The 27,079-nt window shown below is 57.7% G+C and overlaps 1 protein-coding gene across 1 annotated transcript in view; it reads right to left on the reverse strand.

Annotated features, from left to right (window-relative positions):
* Positions 1-14,762: 14,762 nt before the first annotated feature.
* The window catches only part of SLC6A3 (solute carrier family 6 member 3), a 40,731-nt gene continuing 28,414 nt past the window's right edge, over positions 14,763-27,079 (reverse strand). The window contains exons 9-15 of the mRNA XM_026506650.4: positions 26,905-27,017; positions 25,604-25,732; positions 24,781-24,880; positions 22,270-22,370; positions 20,684-20,851; positions 19,533-19,604; positions 14,763-16,108 (exon numbers count right to left, since the gene is read on the reverse strand). Coding sequence (XP_026362435.1) covers positions 16,085-16,108; positions 19,533-19,604; positions 20,684-20,851; positions 22,270-22,370; positions 24,781-24,880; positions 25,604-25,732; positions 26,905-27,017 — 707 coding nt within the window. The 3' untranslated portion in view covers positions 14,763-16,084. The remainder of the gene's footprint in view (positions 16,109-19,532; positions 19,605-20,683; positions 20,852-22,269; positions 22,371-24,780; positions 24,881-25,603; positions 25,733-26,904; positions 27,018-27,079) is intronic.

Genomic DNA, 27,079 nt, shown 5'->3' on the forward strand with positions numbered 1-27,079 from the left:
GGATTGGCGTGATACACAGGATGGGGGTCTCATCCTGGAATCCAAAGGCCAGGATGCAGCCAGGCTTGGGGAGGAGCTGCAGAGCCCCAGGAGCTCTGATGTTCATACCTGGTTCCCTGTGTTTCTCAGACTGAGTTTTGATTCAGCTTGAACTCTATCCCACGTGCAGAGATTTATTGGCAAGCCAGGACAAAAGCCACACCACAAAGTGGCATGTCCTGCTGTTCCTGCATCTAGAAGCTGATGCAGGCAGGTCAGGTCCGAGGATCCGGAGGGCGTCCTGCAGGACCAGCCAAGAGTGCCCCTGGCTATGCACAGGATAGAAATTGAACTCCAGCCAGCAGGAGGTGAAGGCAGAGTTTATTGAAGGTGTGCAGGTGTGCAGAGAGTGCAGGTCCAGACAGAGTCTGGGAGATTCAGATAGGAAAGGAGGGAGTCTCGTCTTTGTTTGGGGCCTGGGGTTTTTATTGAGACAGTGGTCTGGTATGTGTGTTCTCTCAAGCATCCAGATGTCCTTCATAAGTCAATTATTCTTTGGAGCCAGGGGTCATGGCATCAAGATGTTTAGTGCCGGTGGCCTGGAATATACATATGATGGTTTCATCTGGTCGTTCTCGCCTGGTCCTTCCTTAGATGTTGTCTGTTCTAGAGAAACCACTAACTCCTTATCTCTTACAAGGAGGACTTACACTATTTACACCATGAGGCTCGTGCCCTTCAGTTTCCCTATCTCAAAGCTGTAAAAAGGTCTTGCACAGCTTTCTGGAAGGTCAGATACAAACCCCGTGCTGTGCAGGGACTTGGCACTGACCCTGCTTCCATATCTTGGCTAGTGTGGATAATGCTGCTGTAAACAGAGGACTGCATGTATGTGTCCCTTTGAATCATTATTTCTGTACCCTTTGGGTGAATACCTAGTAGTGCAATTGCTGGGTCGTAGGGTAGCTCTACTTTTGACTTTTTGAGGAACCTCCACACTGTTTTCCACAGTGGCTGCACCAGTCTGCATTCCCACCAACAATGCACGAGAGTTCCCCTTTCTCTACGTCCTTGTCAACACCTGCTGTTTCCTGAGTTGTTAATTTTAGCCATTCTGCCAGGTGTGAGGTGGGCTCTCACTGTGGTTCTGATCTGCATTTCCCTGAGGCTGAGTGATGTGGAGCGTCTTTTCATGTGTCTGTTGGCCATCTGGATGTCCTCTTTGGAGAAATGTCTGTTATGTCTTCTGCCCATTTTTAACTGGATTATTTGTTTTTTGGGTGTTCAGTTTTATGAGTTCTTTATGTATTTTTTAATACTAACCTTTTATCGAATATAACATTTGCAAATATCTTCTCCCATTCCATAGGTTGCCTTTTAGTTTTGTTGATTATTTCCTTCCTTGTGCAGAAGTCTTTTATTTTGATGAAGTCCCAATAGTTTAGTTTTGCTTTTGTTTACCTTGCCTGAGGAGAAATATCTAGGAAAAGTTTGCTATGCTAGGTTGTAAAAACTTTAAACAATCAAGTTCCGTTTCTGCTGTCCTATTTCTTCTTTCTAAATTGTCATACATTTCCCTTCTATGTATGCCATCAAGTCCATGATACATAGTTATTTTTGTTTTAAACAATTATATATTGAAGAAGTAAAACGTGAGCACAGATGTACTTTGTATCTGTACATACATTTATGCTCTCTTGGCTCCTCTGTGCATACCCCAGCTTCGAGCTGCTGTTTGTTCCTTTACCCTCCACTCCTTCCTTCACCACGTGTTATTATGCAGACCCAGGGCTGACGGATTCTGTCAACCATTACTTGTAGGAAAATGCTTGTAATTTGCTTTCACTTTTTTGAAAGATATTTTCACTAATTATAGAGTCCACGTCGACGGGCACGTTTTCTCCAGGAGGTCAAAGCGCACTGTTGTGCTGGCTTCCGGCTTGCACCGCTTCTGATGAGAAGTGAGCACTTACTTTCATTCCTGTTCCTCTCTATATAGTGTGTCCGTTTCCTCCGGCTGTTTTCAAAAAAAAAATTTTTTTTTTAAAGAAGCCGTTGTTTTTCAGCACTTTGTCAATGATATGCTGTAGTGTGGATCGTCTTGTTTGTCCTGCTAGAGGCTTAGCAAACGGACTTAATTTGTGAATTTCATCAGATTTGAAAATGTTGCAGCCAAGAAGTCTTTAAATGTCTTTTGCCTTCTCTTCTGTGACTCTGGCTTTATGAACGGCTTGATGCTGTTCTGATGTCGATGAGGGTCTGCTTATTTTTTCAACTGCCCCCCCCATCCATGCTTAGGTTCAAACACTTTCTAAGGTTATGTACGCAGCTTCACTGATTTTCTTGTTTTTCCCTGTAGCTTCCAAACTGCTGTTAAACTCATCCTGTGAATTTTTCATTTCAGATGTTATATTTTTCATTTCTAGAAGTTCCACTGGGTTTTAAATATTTTTGTGTATCCTGGAGAAAACGCTGTATGGTAAATGGAGATAATCCTTTAATCCTTGTACAGGTGCACATTTCTCCATTTTGTGGGCATGTCAGCGTGTTCAACTGTCTCCGTATCAGTAGATATTTGGGTTGTTTCCACCCTTTAGCTGTTAAAATGAGGACTGTAATGCATGACCCTGAACATACATCTTTCCTTCCTCCCTTTCCTTTCCTTTTTTTCCTTTTCTTTTTCTTTCTTTCTTTTTTTTTTCCAGCGTATCTTTGGGATAGATCCTCAGAGATGGAATTGTTGATTGAAATGATAAGTGTCTGTGTACTTTTGCAGCTGTTGTCGGGTGCCTTCCCTTGGGTGGTGTAGGGCTTGTGCACCCGCGGAGTACGAGGATGTCTGTTTCTGCAAACTCGGCCATCAGAGGGCAGTGTCAGACCTTTGGGGTTTGGCCAATTTGTCAGGTGAGAGGCTGTAACTTCGCGTTTTCATTCATGTTTCTCTGATTGTGAAAACCGACCGGGGTCGTCTGGAGCAGGAGTGGTGGATACGCTGGGCCCCAGTCTGTACCACCCCAGGGCGTTTGATGAGCCAAGGACGGTCCATTCCTCTCAGTGCTGAGATAGGACAAGCTCTGCAGGACTCATTTGGGGAAAACAAAGCCCCATTAAGTGAATTCATGGGTTTGGGAAACTGGAAAGTGCAGATTAGTGCCACCTAGGCACCCATATTAGAGACCAGACCGTTCCCGGAGGCAGTTAGGGCTGAGCACCCAACTCTATGCGTCTCCTCTGGGACCAAGCCGACTCCGTGTTTCTAGACGTTGTCTCAGAAACTGAAGGAGGCCACCACGGGCGAGCCCTGGGAGCTGGACGGCATTGTCAGATGAAGTGCATGACCTCCCTAGTGTTCTCCATGGAATGAGGATAACGTACCGATGGGCAGCGTGGTCAGGAAGAGTGAGGGTGGGAAGGCCACGGAGCAGGACTTAGAGGGACGGCCACGTTGTGTGAGCCACCGTCATCATCTTCATGGCTCGTTAGAATGCTGGTGTGTGGGAGGCGTTGGCTGGGCCCTGGGTCTGTATGAGTTCCCGTGGCTACTGTAACTAGGTCCCACAGACCGGCAGCTTCGCCATCATGCACTTCTGTTCTCTTGGTCCTAGAGGCTGGAAGTCTGAGATCCAGGCTCGAGCAGGCTGGTTTCTCCTGAGATCTCTCTGCTTGGCGTGTGGATGCCGACTTCTGTCCGTGTCCTCCCATGGTCGTCCCTGTGCGTGTCTGTGTCCTGCTCCCCTCTTCCTGTAAGGAAACCAGTCTTGTTGGGCCAGGGTGCACCTGAACAACCTCCTTTAGCTTGATCACCTCTGAAAAGACCTTATGTCCAAACATAGTCATGGACTGAGGTGCTAGGGGTCAGGGTTTCAACAGATGAATTTGCAGAAGATGATTCGTGCCCTAACAGCGCCCCCCCATTCCATTGCAAATCCTCCAAACACGTCATTGTAATCCCTGCTGTTTTGAGGGTCAGAGGAGCCAGGGGAGCATGAGACACAGACCAAGCTGGGTATTTAGGGCCCCTCTGTGTCTCCGACACTTGGCTCCACACTGGTCCTCGGAGATGCTCCCTGCATGCTGGGGAGAGAGGAGGCGGACATGTCTGTCACTGTCTATGGGGGCTGGTGTCCCATCAGGCGTGTGCCCACGAATGGGGAAGTGTGGCCGGTTCAGGCATTGGGAGCGGGTCCTTGGATTCCACTGCCCTTGGGAGGCACTGCCGGTCCCCCAGGGTGATGCCCTCATCGACAGCCCCATTTCCCAGGAGGAAAATCAATGAGATTACAGGTTGCAGCCTTAGAGTGCACAAGCCCTATTATTATCTTACAGAAAGCCAGGCTAGCCTTCCCCAGAGCTTTTAATATGACTTGGTGTCTACTGTGGTTTGCAGTTACCTCAGGAAACCTATTTTGAACAAATAGTAGATTGTGTTCTCTGGAGCTCATGGGCAGCCACACAACTTCTGGAAGCCGACAATCGTATGGAAACAGCTCTTCACATGGCAGGAGGAAGGCCGCTCAAGGCGGCTGTGTCTAACGCCTGATCAAGCTTCCTTGTCTTCCTCTGACATTTCCCCTGACTCCCAGCCCTGGGCTCTGTTGACCACGTGTGGTACTGACAGCTGTGGACTGGCCACGTGGACACCCACGTGTAAGATCCCAGGCCCTCCCAGGAGCATGGATGCGCCTGGGCCCCCAGTCGGCTCTGATGGCAGGCTCCTCAGACACCCCGCCAGGTGCGCGTCTGCAGTGGGCGTCACAGAGGCACGGCCCCAGCGCCTGGGACAGTCCTGTGTTTGAAAAGCATGAAGGCTGTCTGATGGCGCTGTCCTGACAACAGCAGCCACTTGTTCTGTTCAATGCCTACAACCTACCCCATACTGGAGCTGTTTGTAGATAAGGACACTGAGGCAGGAAGCCTCTGGGGCTGGGGGCTGGGCCGCTGACCACCCCTTGAGTGGTGCTCGTGCTGCCCCCACTGGCGTGTGAAGGGCTGGGTGGTGGACACCTGAGGGTCTGTAAGGAAGGGCCAGGGGATTGGTGATGTGTGGGGTCTCCCCAGGTGGGAGAGCAGGGCTGGGGGGCCCCAGGCTCTGCCTCTCTGGAGCCTGAGCCACCTCGATGGGGTGGACGTGCCCGTGGCCATGGAGGCCCAGGGGTTCCCATAGGCATAATAACAGGGGGCGTGTCTCTGATCCGGGAGCCACAGGAGCCAGGGGAGCCGCTCCGGAATCAGCAGCGCCCTCCCGCACCTACAGACTCGGGGTCCAGTCGGCGGGAAGGAGGGCCTCCCAGCGGTGTCTGCGTGGAGCTGTGGGTGGCCGTGAACATACAAGGGATTGGTCACGCAGGATGAAACCACAGACGCTGAGAGGTGAACTTCTCCCCAGCCAGCTCTGCATTCATCGTGGACTCGTGGACTCTTGTTTTGTTAGACGGTGAGAGGGACTGAATGCTTGTGTCCCCCAGATTCACGTGCCAAAGCCCTAGCTCCCTCTGATGGTGTCAGAGGGCGGGCCTTTGGGAGGTGCTCAGGCTATAAGGGGTCACAGGGGTGGGGCCCCCGGGGTGGGATCAGTGCCCTTGTCAGTAGAGACGCCAGTGTGCTGGCCCCGCAGCCCCTCCCCGTCTCTGCTGCTCCTTTCTCCCCAGGTGACACCCTGCTACCCCCAGGGCCTCGTGCTCACGGGGCCTTTGTTCAGAGCTCCATGGCCACCACCCCGAACGTCTTAATGAGTTTTGAAAAGGGCCCTGGATTCTCATTTTGTGTGGGGCCCGCCAATTATGCGGCAGGTTCTGATTATCTGCAGCGTTTGCTGCTTGCTCAGTTCTGGAATATACACAAGGTAATTTCAGGCTTGCTAACTCCTATCTCTGAGCGGAGCAGACTTCCTAACTAGGGCACGGTGTCCAAGCACAGTTCTCTGTCGTGCTGTACACATCATAATACCGGCCTCCAAAGACCTGGGCCGGGCAGGGGGTGGGGCTCAGGAATCCCTCTGCCTCCCGTGGGCTGCTGTGCAGGCAGGCCCCCCGCCTGGTGGACGTCCCCACTGGCCTCAGAGTGACCAGTTAGGGCGGGGAAGGGCCGAGGTGGGAGGGTTGAGGCAGGGCCGAGGGGCAGGGGGCTGGGGAGGGGCGCCCAGGTGCCCGGGAGGTGGGGTGCTGGCCCCGGGGGCTCTGGCTGCACGGACAGGAGCTGGCCTCAGGCATGGCTGGGCCAAGCCTGTGCACCTGCTTGCTGGGGTCACCCAGTTCTGACTAAACGAACCTCCCCAAACAGGCAGTGGTGTTGCCTCGTCCCCGGGAGGAAACCGCAGGGAAAGAATGGGAGCAGGGGGAGCACAGGCTCCCCCCGCACCCCCTTGCAGGGCAGCCCAGTCAGAGGTGGCCACCAGCCCCAGGGCCAGGTTCTTGCAGCCTCTCCTCACCTCCTGGACCCAAGGGGGCACGGCAGCCACCGGCTGTGGTCAGCAGCACGGGTCAGCGTGTTTCAGATACATTTGCATTTCTCGTTAGTCCCTTGGAGCCATGAGCTCACTAACTGGATTAAAAATCCAACTTTTCTGTGCGCTAGCAGAGTGATCAGTGTCACGGAAGGTGCTGTCCGTGACGGCCGCCGTGGGGAGCCGGGGAGCCAGTGTGCGCCCCACAGTCGCCATCCGCGGGTGGATCTTCGGGGCCTCTCCGCACCCTCACCAGGTTTCAGCTCTTTCAACGCTCTGGACCACCCCTGCCCAGGCCTGGGGCGGGCGGGGGGGGGGGCGCAGTGGAGGAGGTGCCGGCCCCTACACTGGGGCTGCCTTCTCCAGCCAGGAGCCCTCCGCCCCGGACAAACCCCGGACTCCCGAAACAGCCCCCCCGGCGCGGGCAGCCTTCATGTGCCGCCTTGCGGAATGGATCTGTAGGTGACGGTCCCCTTTGCCTTCTCAGCTTTTAAAATGATCATTTTGTGGCATAATAGAACTTTTTAGAATTTTAGATTTAGTTTTCCTGTGTGAAAAAGGCTTAGCGGGTATCAGAACCTTTAATAGCTGATGGGTTGTAACGCACCTTTGAATGTGTTTGTCGAAAAGCCATTCCAAATATTAGCCTTGATCCAGACAGGGAGTGAGCGCGCTGCGAGGCCCGCCAGGGGCTTTGTGGCAGCTGCATCCGAGCCTGAGCTGGGCTGGGACACCTGCAGGCTTCAGCCTCCTACCCCAGAAAATGCTGTGTCTGGCGGACCCTTCATCTACACAACAAATAACTTTAAGAAGAGCTTAGCTCCTTGAATAAGTCAAATTATTTAAATTCTAGATAAATACATTTGGTGCCTAAGTCAATACAGGCTTGATTTTTAAAGTTCAGTTATAGAAACGGGAGCTTTTTGCATTCAATTTGGAGGAGCAAGATGTCTAAGCACATGGTGCCTTCTCTCCATGCTGCTGCGTGCTCAGAGGACCTCAGAGGGGCGGCCTGCCCGGAAAGCACCACCCCCTTGAGGAAGGGGGGCTGCTGCTCGGGGTGGAACTTCCTGGTGTCACGAGGGTCCCATGTTCATCTAAGCCCCCGGGACAGTGAGGGGAAGCCGGGCAGGGGAAGAGAAGAATGTCCGTGGTCCCTCGGACGTCAGAGGATGTCTGTAGCTGGGGGAGAGTCGGTGTCTGAGTCCCCCGGGTCTGTGTAACACACCATCTGCGTCCAGGGTGGGGGGGCTACCAACTGAAGGCACAAGGAACGGCCCCGTGCAGGACCCTGCGGAGACCGTCTGGGCTACCCTGCAGCCAGCTTGGGGTGGGCGCCGCAGGGGCATCCCCATCTCCCATGACTTACCGTGGGGCTCCTGGGACTTGCTCCATGGCCCACCAGCCTCCCCTGCAGCCTTGGCTCTGCCCCCAGGCTGGCTCCTCGTGTCCCCTGCACAGCCTCCCAGCCGTTCCCAGGGGCCACTGTGAGTGACCCCGGGTCCTCGATCGGGCGGAGGTGACCAGGAATCTCGGCACATCGGCCTATACTTGAGTGTGCGTCTGCATTTCTGGCTCCCTCCCCCGGAGCACAGATGTACCATCCAACACTGGGCTTATTACGTTTCCATGTGATTTAGCAGTTTGTCCACACCGGGCTGGCGGACACCGGCGTATGTGACCTGTGGCCCTGGCCCCACAGGGACACTTGATTCCTGCCGTAGACAGCGCGACACGTTCCAGCACTAAAGGCTGTGAGGCGTCCTGCCCTGGGACACGCGGATAATCGGCCCCCACCCCGTCCACTGGGGCGCCCGTGGCCCCTCTGCTGTATGCCCGGATGATGGGCCCCCCTCCCCACGCCATCTCAGTCCCCTCCCCCACAGGACATGGCCCCTTCTCAGACCTGCCTGCCCTGGGCCTCCCTCCTCCCCCTGCCAGCTTGGGCAGATGGGCAGTGTGGGGCCGGAGGGACCTGCAGCCGGGGGTGACCAACCATGAAGGGCAGGGCCCCGAGTCTGCAACCTGGCGAACTGCGAACTCCCCGCTCCCCCCCCCCGCTGCCTCCGTGCCCCCGTCTCTCTGCCCCCCTCAGTCTCTGATCCTCTGCCCCTCTCGCTCACATGTGGGCATAGCTGAAGCACACATTCTACACCACAGACCCTGCCCTTCTCAGGTGCACCTGACTCTGACATTTTCTGTTTTGTTAAATTAAGAAGAAAATGAAGCCAGCCTCACTAAATGGATGTATTCTGATATTTCCATTCTACATAAGGATGCCAGCCAGGGCAGCGGCAGAAGCAGGGCTCCTGGGCTTGGCTGAAGGGGTCCCCGGGGTCGCGTGCAGGGGCCCTGGTCCGCTGGGCAGGTGGAGGCGGGGTGTGTAGCTGCCTGCTTTTGCTTTGTTTTTCCAGCTCTGGGGTTAGCCTTCCCTGTGCAGCCAGGTGGGCTGGGTTTGAGGCCCCCGATCTGCTGGGGGGGCACGGTGCCCCAGGCTTTGTGCTGCGTTCGTGACCCAGGGATCTTTGGGAGGAGGAGGGCACAGGCAGTGTCTTCCTTGGGGGACAGCAAAGCATAGGACTTTACTCATGAACTGTATCTCAAACAAGGTGACCTCTTTTTCTGCTGTCAGTAATCGGGAGGCAGGTAAAGGCCATGAAGACGCTGGTCAGATGCATCCACAGAGATTAAAGGGGATTGTGGAATAAAAACAAGAAAAGCCAAACACGGAGAATCCACTTACTCTGTAAATCACCTATTTCCCTGATGCAGAATCTTTATTAAAATGCTTTTCTCAAAGGGAAAATCTCACGGCTTTTCTGAGCTTTAACACCCAGACTTCGTGTCTAAAGGTCATTTGGCGAAGAGCGTAAATCCAATGGTAAAGTGCAGTGTGGACGGGGGTCTGAGACGTGCCATGGACAGAAGAAGGGGGCAGAGGCAGGCTCCTCCCTCCCAGGGAGCTTGCTTTCTGCAGCAGGTTAGTATGGGAGGAAAACAAGGCTTCACGTGTTTCTGAAATTAGTTCCACTTGTATCAAAAAGCCTGCGATCTCCTTGGAGAATAAATATAGCACTCGTGTGTCAAGCCCCACAGGAGCGATTTACCAGAATGACAGAGTTTTAGATGTAATACGGAACCTTCCACTCATTCACGTACCCATTCACCATCTACGCTTCTATTCATCCATCTACCTGCTCATCATCCAGATACTCCTCCATCCATCTATCCATCCATCATCTATTCATCATCCATCCACCCATCCATTCATCCATTATCCAGCTAGCCAGCCAGCCAGCCATCATCTATCTACCCATCCGTTCCTCCATCATCCACCCATGCATCCATCCATCCACTATCCATCAACCCAAGCACCTGCCCATCAACCATCCATCCACCTATTCTTCTATCCATCCCTCTACCATCATCTATCCATCATCCATCCATCATCCATCCATCCACCCATCATCTCTCCACCCATCATCCATCCATCCATCCATCCAACCATCCCTCTACCATCATCCATCCATCATCCATCATCCACCCACCCACTCTCCCATCCATTTTTCTACTCCTCCTTCCCTCTCTTCCTCCACCTATCCATCCGTTCACCCATCTACCCATTCACCAAACCCCCACCTGTGCTCATGTAAATGTCCACCCATTAACTCATTTTTCTGTAAATAGATGTTAAGTGCCACTGTCAATCATGTAGCAGGCCTATTCAAGGCACTGGCAGGAATGAATAAGACCAGCTCAGTCCTCGCTCATAGGGGAGCTCCCAGTGCACTGAAAAGAGAGACAAGGAGTACCCCACTTCCATGGGACACCTGCTGGGGAGGGCTGGAGAGTGGGGGGGTTCAAGGAGCACTGACCAGGACTGACCCCAGAAGCGGGGATTACAAAAAACTTCCAGACGTGATGTCCAAGAGAAGCTGGGACGGTGTGAGGGGTCAGCAGTTGGAAAGTGGGGGAGGGGAGTGAACAGGAGGTTGTTCCCGGGACAAGGACAAGCAGAGAAGACTAGAGAGGTGTCTGACTGGGCTGGACCCAGAGTGTGGCCTCAGGGAACCTGAATTCCCGCGCCAGGTGGACCCGCCTCCCTTAGTTTCTGGGGCTGCTGTAACAAAGCACGCAGGGCTGGTTGGCCTAAAACAACAGAAGTGTGCTCTCACTGTTCTGGAGTGCACGTCTGGAGTGGAGGCAGGGCTGCGTCCTTCCGTGGCTCCCCCCGCCCTGAGAGTCTGTTCCACGCTCCCCTCCTGGCTTCTGGTGGTGACCGGTGATCTCCAGGAGCATCGCTGCCAAGTCTCCCTCCCTGTCACACAGCCTTCTCCCTGGTGTGTCTGTGTGTCTGTCTCTCCCCCTTATAGGGTCACCAGTCACACTGGATTAAGCCCACGCTATTCCGTACGACCTCACGTTAACCAACTGCATCCTGGTAAATGTGTTTCCTGCATGGGAACAGCGCTTCCCGCATGCCACCACCACCAGCATTGCACAGTGAGAGCCACTCGTGTTGGGGAAACGCTCGTATCGCGAACATCCTCCAAAACGACACTAACAAAGCAGCAATTATACGTCTCCAAGTAAGGTCACACTCTGAGGTGCTGGGGTTAGCGCTTCAGCATCTCCTGCTGGGGGACCGGAGTCTACCGAAGGCGCCGCCCCCAGACGTCTGCGCCACCTGCCTACAGGTCCTCCCGCGCGGGGCTGACCAGCATTTCTGTCGGTTCCCGTTTTGTGTGCGTGGACACGCGCACGTGTGTCTGACACAGTGTGTGCATGCTGTTGGGCGCATAGCTGTGGGTGGAATTGGGGCGTCTGGGAGTGTAGCACATTCCAAGCTGGAACCGCAGAGAAGCGGAGCCTGAAATGGGGGTGCACCCGACTCAGAAGTGGGGCACTCTCAGGAGAAAGCACAGAGGAGGTGGGGGAAAGGACAGGCGTCGCCGAGCCCAGCCCGACCCTCGGGGGCTCGGGGGTACACGTCCACCTCAGACAGGGGTGCCCAGCGTTTGCGCACGCGAGTCAGTCAGCGACTGGCAGCAGGCGACCCCGGGTGTTCCGGGGTGGGCTGTTAGAGTTACACCCCGAGCAGCAGGGCGGGGTGGTCGCACCTGGCGGCGGGAGGACTACCGTATGTGAGGTGGAGTGCCAGCAGCGCCCAGAACTGGGTCTGCTTCCGTACGTTCAGCTTCGTAGACGACACAAATGCTTCCCCAGCGGATGTGGTGTTTACCTTCCTACCCAAAATGTAGCTGGGCTCCCGGCACCTGCCTGCCCACGGACGTGGGTGGCGGACTGCTCAGATCCAGCGGTGCACAGTGGCGAGCGGCATCGCACCCCATCTGCTTGGCACGTCCTCGTGCTTAATGGGGCTGAGTGTCTGTCCGCGGCGCACCAACCACGGGGACACGCGCCTTTGCTGTGGGCCTGCCCAAGATGCCTGCCCACTTTCCTACCGGGTTTTTGTGGTATGAGAACTCATCTTCCATATACATTTGTTTTTTTGCGCAGGGTTCCTGGCTCACAGCTCCCCCAACTCTTGGCATTTCCTGAAAGAAGAGCCAGGGGAGCCTCTTTCGTTACGATGTTTGGTCCCTGGTCCTGGGTCCCTGAGGTCCCTTCCCGCCACCAGGATCAGATGTGTGTCTTGTCATTCACAAGCCCCTTCACACCACAACTGGGTTTACGTTTATGAGGGGACTTTGGGAAATGTCTGAAGGAGAAGGACTGGTTGCCAAGGGAACCAGCCTGAATTAAGGGTTGGAACTTTCAGGCCTGCCCCTTGATTTCCTGGGGAGCCCAGAGGGAGGGTGAATCAGTCACCAGTAGCCAACCACACCTCTGTAGTGAAGGCTTCTACAACTGGAAAGGACGGGGATCAGAGAGCGTCCAGGTCGGCGAACCAGACCGCCTCCATGCGCCACCGTGCTGTGCCCCAAACTCCGGGAGGACAGGAATTCTGTTGCTATGGACATCGCCCTGTGTGTCCCTTCCTCTGGTAGTTGATTTGTACCCCGTACCATCCTTGGTAATAAACCAGTGATCTAGTGAATTAACTAGTTTCCCTGAGTTCCATGAGCCACTCTAGCCAATTAATCGAACCCGGGGAGGGCATTGTGGAAGCCTCTGATTTACGGCCATTTCCTCAGAATCACAGGTGATGGCCCGGACTTGTGACTGGCGTCCAAAGTGGCAGTGGGGTGGTCGCGTGGGACTGAGCCCTTAGCCTGCGGGATCCAACGCCAGGTCCAGGTAGACGATGTCAGGATTGAGTCAAACTGCAGGACACCCAGCTGGGGCTGCATGGACTTGCTTGGTGTGGGGAACTCTCCCTCCTGTCAGAACCGGATTCAGAACCAACACTGACCACTGATCAACAATGTCCCCAGTTTTCATTGATTTGTAGGAGCTCTTTATATATTTGAGGTCACTTGCATATGTGGCTCAGCTCTGGGCAGCATACGGCTCTCTGTCCATGGGTTGCCTAGGCAGGACCCCAGCCCAGACACCTGGGGCCGGGACACCAATGAAACTCCTGTCACAACCCACGGGCTGTGGAGACAAGAACTCTCAGTAATGCTGGGGTGGCTGGGCTCCACGGAAGCAGCTTCCTGGGACTGTCCAGAGAGGGGCTGCAGCCCCGGGCTGTGCTTGGCTTTCCATGAGGATCTCTCCTGGTTGCTGCAGACCCAGTGTGAGAGTGTGTGCGTGTGCACGTGCGTGCTCATGTGTGACATGTGCCCATGTGCACGTGCTGTGTGTGTCCACGTGCATGTGCCGTGTCCACATGTACGTGCCGTGTCTGTGTGTGTCAACATGCACATGCCATGTGTCCACATGCTATGTGCATGTATGTCCATGTGCATATCGCTGTGCGTCCACGTGCACGTGCCGTGTGTCCACGTGTACATGCCATGTGTGTATCCATGTGCATGCGCCGTGTGTCCACGTGCACGTGTAACGTGTCCACGTGCCGTGTGTGTCCGTGTGTACACTCCGCATGCGCACGTGCGTGTGGACACGTATGAGGAGTGCAGCCTGTGTATTTGCATGTTCGTGTGCATGCACTGGGCAGCATGCATGCTGTGTGTACATGCATGTGTGTCCCTGTGTGTCTGGGGTATGGAGGAAGGACAACCTGACCCCTAGGAATTCTGCGATGTCTTTCTCACTCCAAGACCTCTGGCCCCACAGCTCTCCCAGGCATGTGACTCCTGGAAGCCTCCCCGTGGGGCTGTGGCCACAATCAGGCCTTTGTTTTATGTGCTTCTTCCAGGGCACTGCAGGTGTCCACACTGCACCTGGGGTGAGGGCACAGCTGGAAGAGGCCAGGGTCCTTCCTGCACTGTGGGAGGCCCCCACGGTGAGTCTACGTGCACCCTGCCTGTTCCTGAGGTACCTCGGTGACTGGGGAGCATGGGGCATAATGACACTATGGTCCACGTGGTTCATCCCCTTGGGGCAGGTTTTTTGTCCCCCGGGGTCTGTTGTGATGGCTCATCTTCACCTTCACATCCAGAGGCTGCAGAGGTGGAGATGACTGTGGGGACGGGACCCCAGGGAAGAGCACAGGAAGCTCTGGAAGGTCGAGGCGTGGCTCACCAGCATGTGGCTGGCAGAATGGAGCTGACCCGTGGACTGTGTGTGTGTCCCTGATAAAGTGACACCCAAAGGAAGCAAGGTGTTCTTTGGGAGATCTGGAGGAAGAATGGTCGCGTGGATGGAGAATGAGGGCGCTCATATGAGGGCGCTCTCAGGACCCTCCATCTGGGGCAGGGTTGGGGGGCCTCCTGGGAGGGACCAGGGTCCTATGAGGTGGGTCATGGCCGGGTGGGAGGGACCCGCTGCCTGAATGCTTAGATCATGGTAGGGGCATTGGTGTCTATTCCAGGCTTAACGATAAGCCATAGAGGTCTCCTCTGGGCCGTGGCCAGAGCTGACTGGTATCTAGGACGCTTTTGGCCACAGAGCGCACAAGAGATCTTCAAGGGACCAAGGGCAGGAGGCCACTCAGGACTCTGGTGTCCTGTCCCCAGGAGAGGGGCTTGGGTTGGGTGGTGGCGGTAGGTCTGACTGCAGGGCTGGAGTCGGAACACGTGGGGAGCCTGCAGGGGGAGCTGATGGGCAGAGGAAGGCTCAGGAGAGGCAGGACGGGGTGGCACAGAGCCAGCGGGTGTGAGGGGAAGGTGCAGGCCTGGGCGCTGGGGTCCAGGCCAAGCCTAGCAGTGCTCCCTCTGGGTGGGAGAGGCACTGGGTTAGGAGAAGGAGCTGCTGCTCTCAGGGCAGCGGGTGGCCACAGCTTGAGCCAACAAAGGCGGCCGCACAGCCATGGTCCATTTTCCCACATAGATTTATTGTTGGAGACGACTCACACGGGGTGTCGACTATGGACACAGACAGACAGAGACACTGACGACACCGCTGTCTACACAGAGTACTCAAGGCGCCTCGAAAGGCAAAGGTAAACCCGATTCCTCCTGGCCACAGCTGCCAGCCACCTGCAGTCCACGAGCTAGTTTCCTGAGCGGTAAGCTCCTCAGCGCCCGGCACCCAGGGCCCCTCGCCGGGGACGGCCGCACGACGGCGCTCACGGTGTAACCTCTCGGCACCAGGGGCACGGAGCCGCGAGCGGCCTCCCCCTTCCGGCAGCCGCGTTCCCGTCGGGCGGTGCCAGGGTGCAGGGAGCAGCGCGGCCACGGTCCTCGCTCGGGACTGCTGACATGCTCATCAAGGGTGCCCGCACATCGCAGCAGACCTTCAGAAAGCAGCCCTGCGTTCTGAGAATGAGTACTGACTCACAGGAACTAGGACTAACAGCCACTCCCAACACGAGCAGCCTTGCTGCGGATGTGACGTGTGCCCGAGAGAACTGAAATCCGGCGGGGGCTTCCTCCCCGGGTCCTGGGTCTCCAGGCTGCCTGCCACAGGCGCTCTGAGCAGTCAGGGCCCAGTGGGTGGGCACGCGCCCCTTCCTCCCGTGGCCGGGGGTCCGCGGTGAGGCGGCCACGGCTGAACGGGGCCCACGGCGGGCAGGAGGGGCAGCAGCCCACGCAGGAGCCCCGAGTTGTATTTCTGTCAGCTTGAAGGGAATACAGAGCAGCCCCATGACACACCAGGACCCCAGGCGGGCTCCGAGCACACGGGGTGTGTGGTGTGGGGACGCACGGTGGCCCCCACTTTATTGCCTTGTGTGGTTTCCCCAGCGCACCTTCTGCACAATTAGGCAACATATGACATTTGGCTCTTTCAGTTTGAGCAAAGCAAATACCCAGGGGTGACGAGCACTGGGCTCTCAGCATCCACAGTGACCGCTTTCTCAGGACACAGCGATGACAGCAAGGCCCGCGCTGCGGGGCGGAGGCAGGGGGCGGGGCTGTAAGGGGGCGGGCTCGGCACAAACAACACGACGGACGTTTTCTACCTGCAGGAACGGGCACAGATCTACGTTAAGTGATCACGACACAGCACGGACGGCCAGTCCTCTCCGGCGGCAAAGGAAGGGCGCTATTGGCCTGGAGACAGAGCCTCCGCGTGGTTCTGGGAAAGCAGGAGTCGACGGTCGGCGCCCCCGCCTTCCTCTCGAAGCCGGGGTTCCCCTCTGTGCCGGCGTCTCTCCTGCGGTGGGGCGGCCGTCCCGGGCCTCCTCCACGCCGTCTACACCAGGAGCCAGTGACGCAGCTAGGAAGGAAACAGGGCTTTTCAGAAGCCAAGCAGGGGGCTACTGGGTTAAAGGCGGCTCCTGGCTGCCGGCCTGATGCGCTCTCGCTCTGGGAGACGCCGTGCAGCCCAGGAAGCTCATGTGGGAGGCGCGGGAGCAGCACTGCGCTGGAGCACCACAGGCCCGATGCCCAAGTGAACCTTCCGGAAAGACGCCTCATGTATACGCCCTTATATAGAGTCTGTAGACGTGAACAACCTTATGTGAATAATGACACATAATGAGCCTTATGTCAATACATATGAATAAGTCTGTGGGCAAGGAGCAGACGGAAGGCACAGCTGCAGCGAGGGGCCGGTGCGGGGACCAGCAGCCCCGGAGGCCCCCGGGCGTGTGTCCCATCGGCGGCTGGGCAGACCGGGCAGGCAGACTGGCGATGCCCCGAAGCCCCTTGGGCCACCTCTCTGGGGCCTCTGATCCCATCCCAGGGAAAAGCGGTACCCCGCGCTGGCTTCCTGCTTCGCGTGACCCCCAAGGAGCTCGGGGCAGGCCTGGCTCACCGCCTGGGGAGGCCAAGATCGACAAGAGTGGGTATTTAGTTCTCCAGCAAATGTCACCGCCTGTTACGCAGCTGTGAGTTGGGGCTGTTTCTGAGCACGAGCCATTCGATCACGTTAAATGGCAAGAGCCATGTTTTTATTCAGAGCGAGCGCGTGCAGGGCTCCTGTGTGACGGAGGCGCAGCGGGCACGGGAAGAGGCCAGATCTACCGCTGGTAGGACACGGCTCCCTGACCGTCCGGGGAAGCTGCAGGCCGGGCCAGGACACACTCACGCTGCCAGCCGGGCTCCCCAGGGGCCGGAGCAGGACGGGCAGCCGCAGCCAAGCAGAGCTGTGTACGGCACACGGGGGGGAGGGAGCTGGGGGGCCAGAGCCCTAGAGCTCCACGGGGACACCCTGCTTCTGACCGATGTGTTTTTCGGGAGCACTGAAGTATCTACAGATGCGAGGAAACTATATGGTGCACAGGGCCCGGGAAAGATCCAAAGTGGATTAGGGTCGTGTTTGCCTCAGGGATGGGTGGGGGGAGGTGCGGCAGGTGCACGCGAGTTACTGTCGACCTGAAACGTCTGTGTGGAAGTTCGTGCGGTTTGCTCTTCAGATAAATAGCGGACAGGCCGCTGCGTGTGGACTGAGGCGAGGGTGCCGTACAACGTGCGCCTGAGTCACCGAGTTTACAAAGCTTCCGAGAGAGCATGCGAACCAGAGGACGGGGCAAGGTCACAACCAGAGCCCCGAGGGGAGCAGAGCAAGAGGCAAGGCTGGAAGGCATGGCCGCGAAGCTCCCAGAACTGACAAAAACGTCGATCTGCAGACCCTGGGCACACACGCAGTCTCAGGGCAGAAGCAGAGGGAGCCGCCGAGAACTCACGGCTTCACGACCCGGAAGACAGCGGCTGTCCGTCGTGAACTGTGTGCACACAGAGAGCCTGTTTCATGAATACGGGCAAAATAGAGACATTCCCGGGCACACAAGAGGGGGAAGCTTATCAAGAGATCACCTGAGGCGAAAGTCTGAAGGATTTTTTCTTTTAAAGCAAGAAAATGATCCTCAAAGAAAAGATGTAGATGCCAAACAGGAGGATGGAAAGATAAACACCCAACACGCACACTGACCCCGGAGAGCATTTCTATGCAAGACAGCAATGACCACAGTCCTAATGCGTCTAGTTTGGGGGTCAAAAAAGACAGAAATGGAGTACTGGGTCCTAATAAGCTAATAATCAGTAAGAGAAGTTCTAAGTCCTTGTAATATTCAGGATGGGGGTTGAGATATTGTGTCACTTTGTATATTTTAAGTAAAATATACATTTTAAAGATAACTATTAAAAGAATAAAGGATAGATATATAAGCAAAGTATGTAAGTTCCAAACAGAGAGAAAACATTAGAAAAAGGCGGGGAAATAAAGAGGAAATCTCCCAAAAAGCAATCCATAAAAAGGTCATAAAGGAGAAAAATAAACACTAAAAATGGGGCAGAGTTAAAAAGCCTAGAATCAATATTAATAATTAATATTAACAATCACAACAAATGGAAGTGGATTAATCTCTTTGTCAGAGTAAAAAATTCCAGATGTATAACAGGTTTGCAAAAGATACCTACATTTTGAGATCACTACAAAGTTGGAAGTTAAAAGACTGTAAAGATGTTTCTGGCAAACTCAGGAGAAACGTGGTGCAATGATCATCTCAGACCCGGAGGACTTTCAGAACAAAAGCCCCACGAGGGACAGAGGACACATGAAGTCCCAGGGGAGAAGTGACAATTCTCAACCTGTATTCACCCCAGAAAGCAGCCTCGGGTTATATAAAGCAAAAAACTGGTGGGATTACGGGGGAAATTGGACAAATACCAGGGTGGGATATTCTGCAAACGTTTCCCAGTTACCCACGGTCAAGCAGAGCTGAAGTCAGAGAAGTGGTACAAGGTCAGAGCGGCACGGTCACCAGCGTAACGGGGCAGACGGAAGGGGAGGCACATGCCAGCAACTAAAGGACACACATGCATCCAAACACCACGTCACGTCTGCCACGGCGGGTCAGGGGCTCCGCCGCACAGAGGTCTTCACACGCTTCCAAGGGCAGGTGGCCCAGATGCGATGGATCAGACACTGATCACGAAAGTATCAATGAAACATCCCCATAGGTTCGGGGATTTGAAACCAGACTTCCAAGCAACTCGTGGGTTGACAAGATCACAATGAAAATTAAAATACCCTTAGCACCAAATGATAAGGAAAAGGCTATGCTAAGTGTTGTGGATACACCCCGCGCACGGCCTTGAGCGCTTCCATTAGGAAAGAAGGGAGCTTGAGAATTAGCGACCTAAGGTCTCATTTAGGAAGTTAGCACACGTGTAACAGATCAAATCCAAGGAAGGCATGGGCCCAATCCTGCCGCAGGCCTGGTGTGACCCTGCCCTCTCCCCCTGGAGGCCCCAGGTCTCCTGGCTCTCTGCAGCCCCCACCCCAACAGTCTGCAGCAGCTGAGTGACCCCCTTGGGTCTGGATCCGTCAGAGCACCTCCTGCACCCCCCAATCCCGTGAGGCCAGGGCTCTGAGCTGCTTTGGGCCCTCTTCCTCCTCCTCCTCTCCCTCACACAGGGGTCTGCTCAGAGGCCCCCTCGAGGGCCCCCACCCCACTCTCCACCCCTCTGCTTCCTCTTCCTCCCGAGCTTTCTCATTCTGCCCACTGCCCGCCCCCCCATCAGTACAGGGGTCCTCCGAGGATGGACCCGCCGGCGCACAGGCATTCCCCAGCCTTTGCTCAGGGAATGAACACAGCCTTGTGGCTTGCAGAGGGCCTAGAGGGCCCATGGCTTAGGGGCAAGTATAAGGCTCAGAATTCTCCCCGAGGGCAGGCGGTGGGGAGACCAGCACTCACCCTGAACTGGCGTATCTCTCCGCTGTCCACCAGCTCACGCTCCTGCTCGGGCGTGATGGCATAGGCCAGTTTCTAGAAGAAAAGGAGAGGCCGTGGGCACCAGTGCACTCAGTGAGGTGCAGGGGCCCCTCCTGACATGCCGTCAGATGCTGGGGCTGACGGCTGGACCTCCCCAGACCCTGAAGCAGAGTCCAGGCCACGAGAAAGTACAAGTTTCTGTCCCTATGCCAGGCTTGCTATGGGTTCCGAGTAAGGGTACTCAGCGTGCGTCCCCCTCTGTCTTGAGGCCAGGGGACCCTCCCATGGTGGTTTGTGTTCAGAGTCTGGACCTTTGGGCTGCAGGCCCCCCACCCCCTCTCACCTGGGCCCTGCAGGCAGGGAGAGGTGTGTGGGAGGGGTCCCCACTGCATGATCCTGGCCTGCTTTGCCTGGGGCTTCCTCCGCCCTCCCTCCCAACAGTTCCTGTGACCTGGCACCTGTGGGGTGCTCCTTCCAAGGAGGCCTGGGTCCTTCGTTTCTTCCGGGAATCCCAGCGCCAGGAGGTGAATTGGTGCCCTCGTGACCAGTCCCCCACCCCCTCCTTTACAGGTGGCAGGAGCGCGTGCCTGACGGAGACCCCAGGGCAAACCCCGGCCACACAGGGTTTTCTGCAGGTGGCCCCGCTGCCCCTGCTCGGGCACAGGGGTGCTCGACCTCCGAATCCACCCCAGCCCCCCGCCGCTGCCTTCTCACCTTCAGCACACTCTGTAGAGCACGCGTGTGCACATGGAGCACATGCGAGGGCACGGACCCCGGCAGGAGCACACAGGTGCACTCGTGAGGGCCCGCACGGACGCGCACGGACGCGCACGGACGCGGACGCGCACGCACGCGGACACGCACACAGGCGGACGCGCACGCATGCGGACCCGCTCACGGGCGGACGCACACGGACGGACGCACACGGACACACACACGGGCGGACGCGCACGCACGCGGGCGCGCACACAGGCACAGCCAGCTCCCTCCCGCACCTGCCCGGCCATACTCCACCGTGGCCCCCGCCCCCACCAGCCCTCCCTGGAGGTCAGAGAGGAAAAGGCAGCGGCGGACCTGAGAGGCGGTCTCCCCGCGTGGGCAGGGCAGGGTGAGGGGCCCGCGTAAACACGCACCTCCCGCAGCGAGCCGGGCAGGCTGCAGAACTTGTAGGCTGCGTAGATGGGCACCATGGACATGGAGGACGTGGCGATGGCCCAGCCCAGCGCGTTGGCCCACTCGGGGAAGATGTAGGCTCCGTAGTGCGGGGGCCTGAAGGTCACAATGCTCACCACAACCACAAACTGAAACCAAGGGCGGAGGTCAGGCGCCTGTCAGGGGGCGGCTGGGTCAGGGCGGACGGGGAGCGAGCGTTTCACCAGGAGGGTCTCCCGGCCACGGTGGCTCGGTGGCTCGGGGCCAGGGGCCCGCCCACGGGGGAGTCCTGGCTGCCAGCCTGCTGCGCGTGTGCCGTGTGCTCCGCGAGGGCTGTGCTCCCAGGGCAGGAGGGGTGCGCACCCCCGAGGGGGATGCTCGGCAGCCTCACAGCTGCCCTTGGAAAGCCCACGGGTCGTCCTATCCGGGAGACCCGGCCTGGCTTATCCAGCGTGCCCACGGACCCCTCAGCCTTCTGGGCACAGCTGAGATGAAGGAGATGCAGGTGCTAGGAGCAGGACCCCGAGGGCGGGGGCGGGATCAGCAGCTTCTGAGTGTCTGGGTGCAGCTCCGGGAGAAACTGCTGATTATGCCCACAGCCAGGCTCCTGCTCCCTCCCTCTCTGCCTGCCTCTGTCTCTGTCTCTGTCTCTCTGTCTCCAACTGTTTCCGTCTCTGTCTCCATCTCTGTCTCTTCTCCATCTCTGTCTCTATGTCTGTCTCTGTCTCCATCTCTCTTAGTCTCCGTCTCTCTTTCTCTGTCTCTGCCTGTCTCCGTCTCCGTCTCTGTCTCCATCTCTGTCTCTGTCTGTCTCTATCTCTCTCTCTCCATCTCTCTCTCTGTCTCTGTCTGTTTCTGCCTCTCACTAGCCTGGGGTTGGCCCAGGATGGCGTTTTCCTCATCTGCCGCCAGTCCCAGACATGCCGGGGGTGGGGGAGACACGCGTCTCTGAGTGGTTCATGGGGCGCTCTGCTCAGACCTGGACAGCCCTTGAACGGCCTCCGGCAGGACACGTCAGGCCCTGTGAGCCATCGGGTCCTGGCCACACGACGAGTCCCCCCGCTGCTGCAGTGTGGCAGCCGCATGGCCCTGTGCTCATGAAGCCTGCGGCCGGCGGACTTGGCCCACGGGCTTGGGCTGGTGGTCCCTGGCCGCGATGAGAAGAGCCAGGCGGCTACCGGACATGCTTGTGGTGGCCATGCTGTGAGAGGATCTAAGTCGCTCCTGTCCTTGGCATTTGGGTCCTTGTGCCCTCTCTCCCCAGAAGTCTAAGTTCCACGACTGTCCTGAGGCAGGAGCCAGCCAATGGCCGTGCTTGGCTCTGGCCTCCCCTCCACGGCAGAGCTGCGATGGGCAGCGGCCTTAACTGGGTATAGTGTTACCGTGGATCCTGCGTGAGGTTTCTCAGTGGGTCCAGAGGGCAGAGGACGCCTTCAGGAGGCCACGGAGGATTTTAGGCGCCCACCCCCTCCCCAGCCTCTCACAGTCAGTGAAAGCCCGGGTGCGTGTGGCCGCCGGGGGACCTGGGCCTGGGGGAGGGGTTGGTTTGCACACGCGGGGCCCTTACCAGGAGGAAGCAGGGGCTGACGAACTTCCAGCACAGCCTCCAGTAAAGGCTGGGCCGCTGCCCGGTCATCTGCTTGATGTCCTCACTGAACTGCCTCACGCCTACGGTGGAAGGAGCCGAGCGGACCGGTCAGGACGGCACGCTCCCCGCCCTGGTCCCACCCCCACCTCCTGCAGCCCCCCCAGACCTCCCTCCAGCAGTCAGGACGGCACGTTCCCCACCCAGGGTCCTACCCCACCTCCTGCAGCCTCCCCAGACCTCCCGGTGGTCCTGCTGGCCAGGGTCCCCATGCATGTTCACTGCGGTGACACCAGGTGACAGGTGCTCAACCATCATGGGCACCGAGGGACATGTGTGGGGCGCCGGTGGCTCCCCCGCCTTTTCTCGTCCTCTTCCTCCCTCAGCGCTTCCTCCCTTGTCCTAGGCTGTCCTGCCTCCCCTTGGCCAGAACCGCTGCTTTTTCTCTTTAAAAAAATTGTGGTAAAATACACATAACGTAACATTTGCTGTTTTCACCATTCTTACATGTGGGGCTCAGAGCCGCTAATTCACGTTGCTGTGCGACCATCACTGCATCGATGGTTCTAGAACTTTCCCATCTCCCCAAACCGAAGGTCTGTCCCGGTGAAGCACTAGCTCCACGCCCCTCCCCAGCCCCGGGAGCCCACTGTCACTTTCTGTCTCATGTGAGTGCCACCCTATAGGACTTGTCCTTTCCCGATTGGCTTATCTCGCTCGGCCTGAGGTTCTCAAGCCTCCTCCGTGTTGTGGCCGGTGTCAAGAATGTCCTTCCTTTCGAGGCTGAAAATATTCCAGGATCTGTTTACAATTGTTATCTTTTAGGGAAAGCTATTTCTAGAAACTTACTGAGCCGGCATGTTCTCTAGGAGGTCTCAACAGTGATTTCTCTCACCCTGAGGCTGGCCTGGCCCCTGCTTGGACGACCACAGCTGGTCCACTGAGCCTCGGGTGAGTCTCGTGAGGGTTGCATTGGGGACATGTTCGGAAGACCCCTCCATTCAGAATTCCCTCTGCACACGTCAGCCCCATCATTGGAACCCCGGACACAGAGATGGACCAGGGGCAGAGTGGGATGGAGAAGGGTGAACCCAAGGCCAGCCCCTCGGCCCCTCTGGACTCGGCCCCACGAGTGGTCAGGGCAGCCCATGGCCCCTCCTGGTGCTGGGCTGTTGGCTCGAAACCAACAAGGACCCTTGGTGCACAGAGAGCCTGGCACACTAACACATCTTACAGGAAACACAGCCTGTGTGTAGGGATGAGGGATGTGAATGGCCGTTTGAAGAAACAACGTGGGCTCTGTCTTCCGAGGCTCTGGGGAGCACGTGGTCACCAGCGTCTCTCCCGCCTCACCAGCACTGAGCTCATGACCGATGGACGCATTTGGGGCGCCTCCTCTCTTTCACTGTGGGGTTTCATTTGGGGGTGGGGAAGAGAGCCCAGTTTAAAATGATCGAGTATTGATTCTAGGTGCCAATGAAAGCACAGGGTTCAATATTTCCCTTTTCTGTAGAAAAGAAAATATAATTGAAAAAGCGTCCTGGGAACCTGAACTGTCAGGTGCAGCCTCGCAAGGCCGACGTGCTTCTTCAGGCACGCTGTCCGTGGCCCTGAGGCAGAGGCCGTGAGCCTGCGCCACACTAGGGCTCTCACAGAGGGGGGCTGGCGCCGCACGGCAAACCGTTAGCCCTGGGCTGGAGCACATAGCCAGGGAGAGGTGCATCTGCTCCCCAGAGCTGTCCCTGCTAAGTGCCCCAGAGAAGCCTGGCCAGGTGCTCTCTCCTTACGGGATAGCAGGCAAGGTGGGCAGCTTGCCCAGGTCAGCACGCTGAGAAAGGACAGCAGCTTCTCCAGCTCGGGTGCCCGTGGCTGTCACGACACCCGGAGCACGACTCAGCGGCCCAGCGGGGGTGGGACAGCCATGGCAGTAGGGGCCCAGCCTCGTCTGGGTGCTGCCTGCCCGCCCGAGGCTCCCAGCCTCGAGAGGCTCGGAGCTCTAACTCAGGAGCTTAGGAGCCAGCAGCTGACGGGTCAGCAGCGACGGCGGGGGCTGAGGGGCTCTGTCCCTGTGAGGGGCTGGCGGGTGAGCTGTGGCTCAGTGACACACGCCGGTCAGCCCCACCTCCTGAACTGCGTTACTGGTCACGTTCCCCAGTGAGGAACAGGCCTGGTTCTTAGCCGACCACGGAGACCTCACGTCCACTGGTCTCTCTCAGCGGCTGAGGACATCTGCACAGTATGGTCAAGTGGCCACACCGAACAGCTCTGACCACAGTAAGCATCGTGGGGTGCCCCCCCGGCTAACCGTGCTCGCCCATCAGCTGAGCAGTTTCCACGCCTCTTGTCCTTTGTGATGCTGTGGCAACCTCTGCTTCAAGCTTCCTGGAGCTAACGTGCGTCAGGAAGGAAGCTGCACGGGGATGACGCACAAGGATGCCAGCCGGCTGGTCACAGTGACGGCCCTGCGGCCCCGGAGGGGCGCTCCGTCCTTACCGTAGAACCAGGCCACCCCGATGGCCTCGATGAGCACTCCAAAGAGGATGGACGTGCCGGCCGCAAAGTGGTCCAGCAGCGTGAAGACGTAGATGCCGCCCTGGAAGGGAGGGGCTCGCTGAACTAGGGTGCCCGGCGTGGCACGCCTCCCCCAAGGAAGCCCACAGAAACACTCTCCCCAAATAGACACCGGCCCACGGATTCAGTTTACAGATGTATTGTCTTACTCCCTGTAAAGTCCAATCGGAGTCACTGAAATTCAGTCCACACAGCTTCTCAGGGACATACCTTTTGTGCGGTAACAGGAAGGACCTCCCTTCCCCTCCCCTCCCCTCCCCTCCCTTCCCCTCCCTTCCCCTCCTCTCCTCTCCCCTCTCTCCTCCCCTCCCAGGGGGCTCCGGGTGCAATCAGGTGAAAGCAACCAAATGCCAAACGTGGGAGTGGCTCTGTGGGAGGGGAGCTGACCCAGGCCCCGCTCCCCACGGTCAGGCCCCCTGGGCCCCCAGCCCCACAGATCCAACAGGCAGGGGTCCAGCCCAGGCCGCTGCCCAGGGGGCCGTTTCCCATGGACCACAGCTACTCCTGTGACCACAGCTACCCTGTGTGTGGCCGCAGCTGCTCCCGGTGACCCCAGCTGGCCTGTGCAGCCACGTAATCCCACATGTGAACACAGCTACGCACATATCGTTAGCATATCATTACAGGTCACGGTTCGCGGCTCTCAGACGCGCTGCGGTTCCGTCTGGCCTGAAAGGGCCAACCCTGCTGCCCGACACCAAATGCTAACGAGACCTCGCCAGGCAAAGCGAGCGCTGGTACGTACGTTGGTGACACAGAAGAGCGAGAGGAGGAAGGTGGCCAGGACAATGAAGAGGGTGAAGAGCTCCCGGTGCCTGTGCAGCAGCTGGAACTCGTCGATGAGCCCGGTGATCACCGACTCCATCCCGCCCATCTGCAGCCAACAGAGCAGGGGCGCTGCGGGGCGGGGCGCGATTTACGTCAACTCCAATGGACCTACACCTGGGGCGTGGACACGAGTGGGGGCCGCACAGCGTCTGGGGTGCAGAGTGGTCTGCATGCAAGACAGCCCTCGGCCACTGGAAAGACCCAGGAGGGGACACTGTCCCCTGAGGGACGTGCTCGGCCACTCTGCAGCCCCCTGTGGCTGACGTGGCACCATCTGCTGAAACCGCCACAAACCTCAGCTCTGCCCGACTACTCCAAACACACGTCTCCCCACAGCACAGCCTTCTTTGGCTCCTGGGGACATCCTGGCGTGTCCACAGGCATAGCCTTCCTGACTCGGAGGGTTGTCACGATGGGTGTCCTCCAAGCACCCTGGCCTACTTGGTGACCCTCTTTGCCCTGTTCTGTCGAAACCTCCTCCTCTAGGACGTGCTGCTCGTGGGATTCATCCCCGCCAGGTATGCAGTCCAGGGCCGTGGTCACCCAGCAGGTGTGGACTGGGCTGGCTGGGCAATGATAGCCGAGGACTAGGGCGCCCACGGCCACTCATGGGGACCCTGAGGTCTCAGCTGTTGGTCCTGAGCAGCCAATGGAGACACGGGAGCCTGAGGAAGTGCGGTGGGCCCACGTTCTGCCCCCCCCCGGGGCACACGCATGCACGCAGTCCCTGCATGCACACGCGAGCACACACGCACGCACAGGGCTGCACATGACATATTCAGTGGGCCAGGCCGGGGCGGCCGCTAGAGCTTTAGCGGCCCTGCTCTGCTGGTGCGTCCATCCCTCCTGGGAGCTCTGGGGTCAAGGAAAGCAAGGAGTCAGGAGGGCCCGGCCCTGGCTCTGGGTGGTCCTCACCCTGTTCCCTGCGCTGCGCTCCTGCTGCTGGCCTGTACGTGTGCTTAGGGTCTGTAGTGACCGGGGCAGAGGGCACCCCTAGCTGCCCCGAGTGAAAGAAGGGGTGAGTCGGTCCAACACCCTACCCCGGGAAGGGTCTCAAGCCGCTGTGGGACCCCTCCTCCCACCATGCGGGCTCTACGTGCGCACAGGAACTCCGGGGGACCCTTCGGGGTGTCGGGCTTTGCCCGCCCTGTGAGGGCTGAGGGAGCCAGGCGGTCGCGGGCAGGGCCCCCTGGTGTGTGAGGCGCTGAGGTCACTCACGGCGCTGTCGATCCCCAGGGTGAGCAGCATGATGAAGAAGATCACGGCCCAGGCCGAGGACAGCGGGAGCGTGGCCAGCGCCTCGGGGTAGATGATGAAGATGAGTCCGGGCCCTGAAAAGAGACCTTCCTGTTGCCACTGACTTGTCGCTTCCCGCTTGCCCCGCCCGGGGCGG

Source organism: Ursus arctos, unplaced genomic scaffold, assembly GCF_023065955.2.
Source record: "Ursus arctos isolate Adak ecotype North America unplaced genomic scaffold, UrsArc2.0 scaffold_15, whole genome shotgun sequence".
NCBI classification, from domain to species: Eukaryota; Metazoa; Chordata; class Mammalia; order Carnivora; family Ursidae; genus Ursus; species Ursus arctos.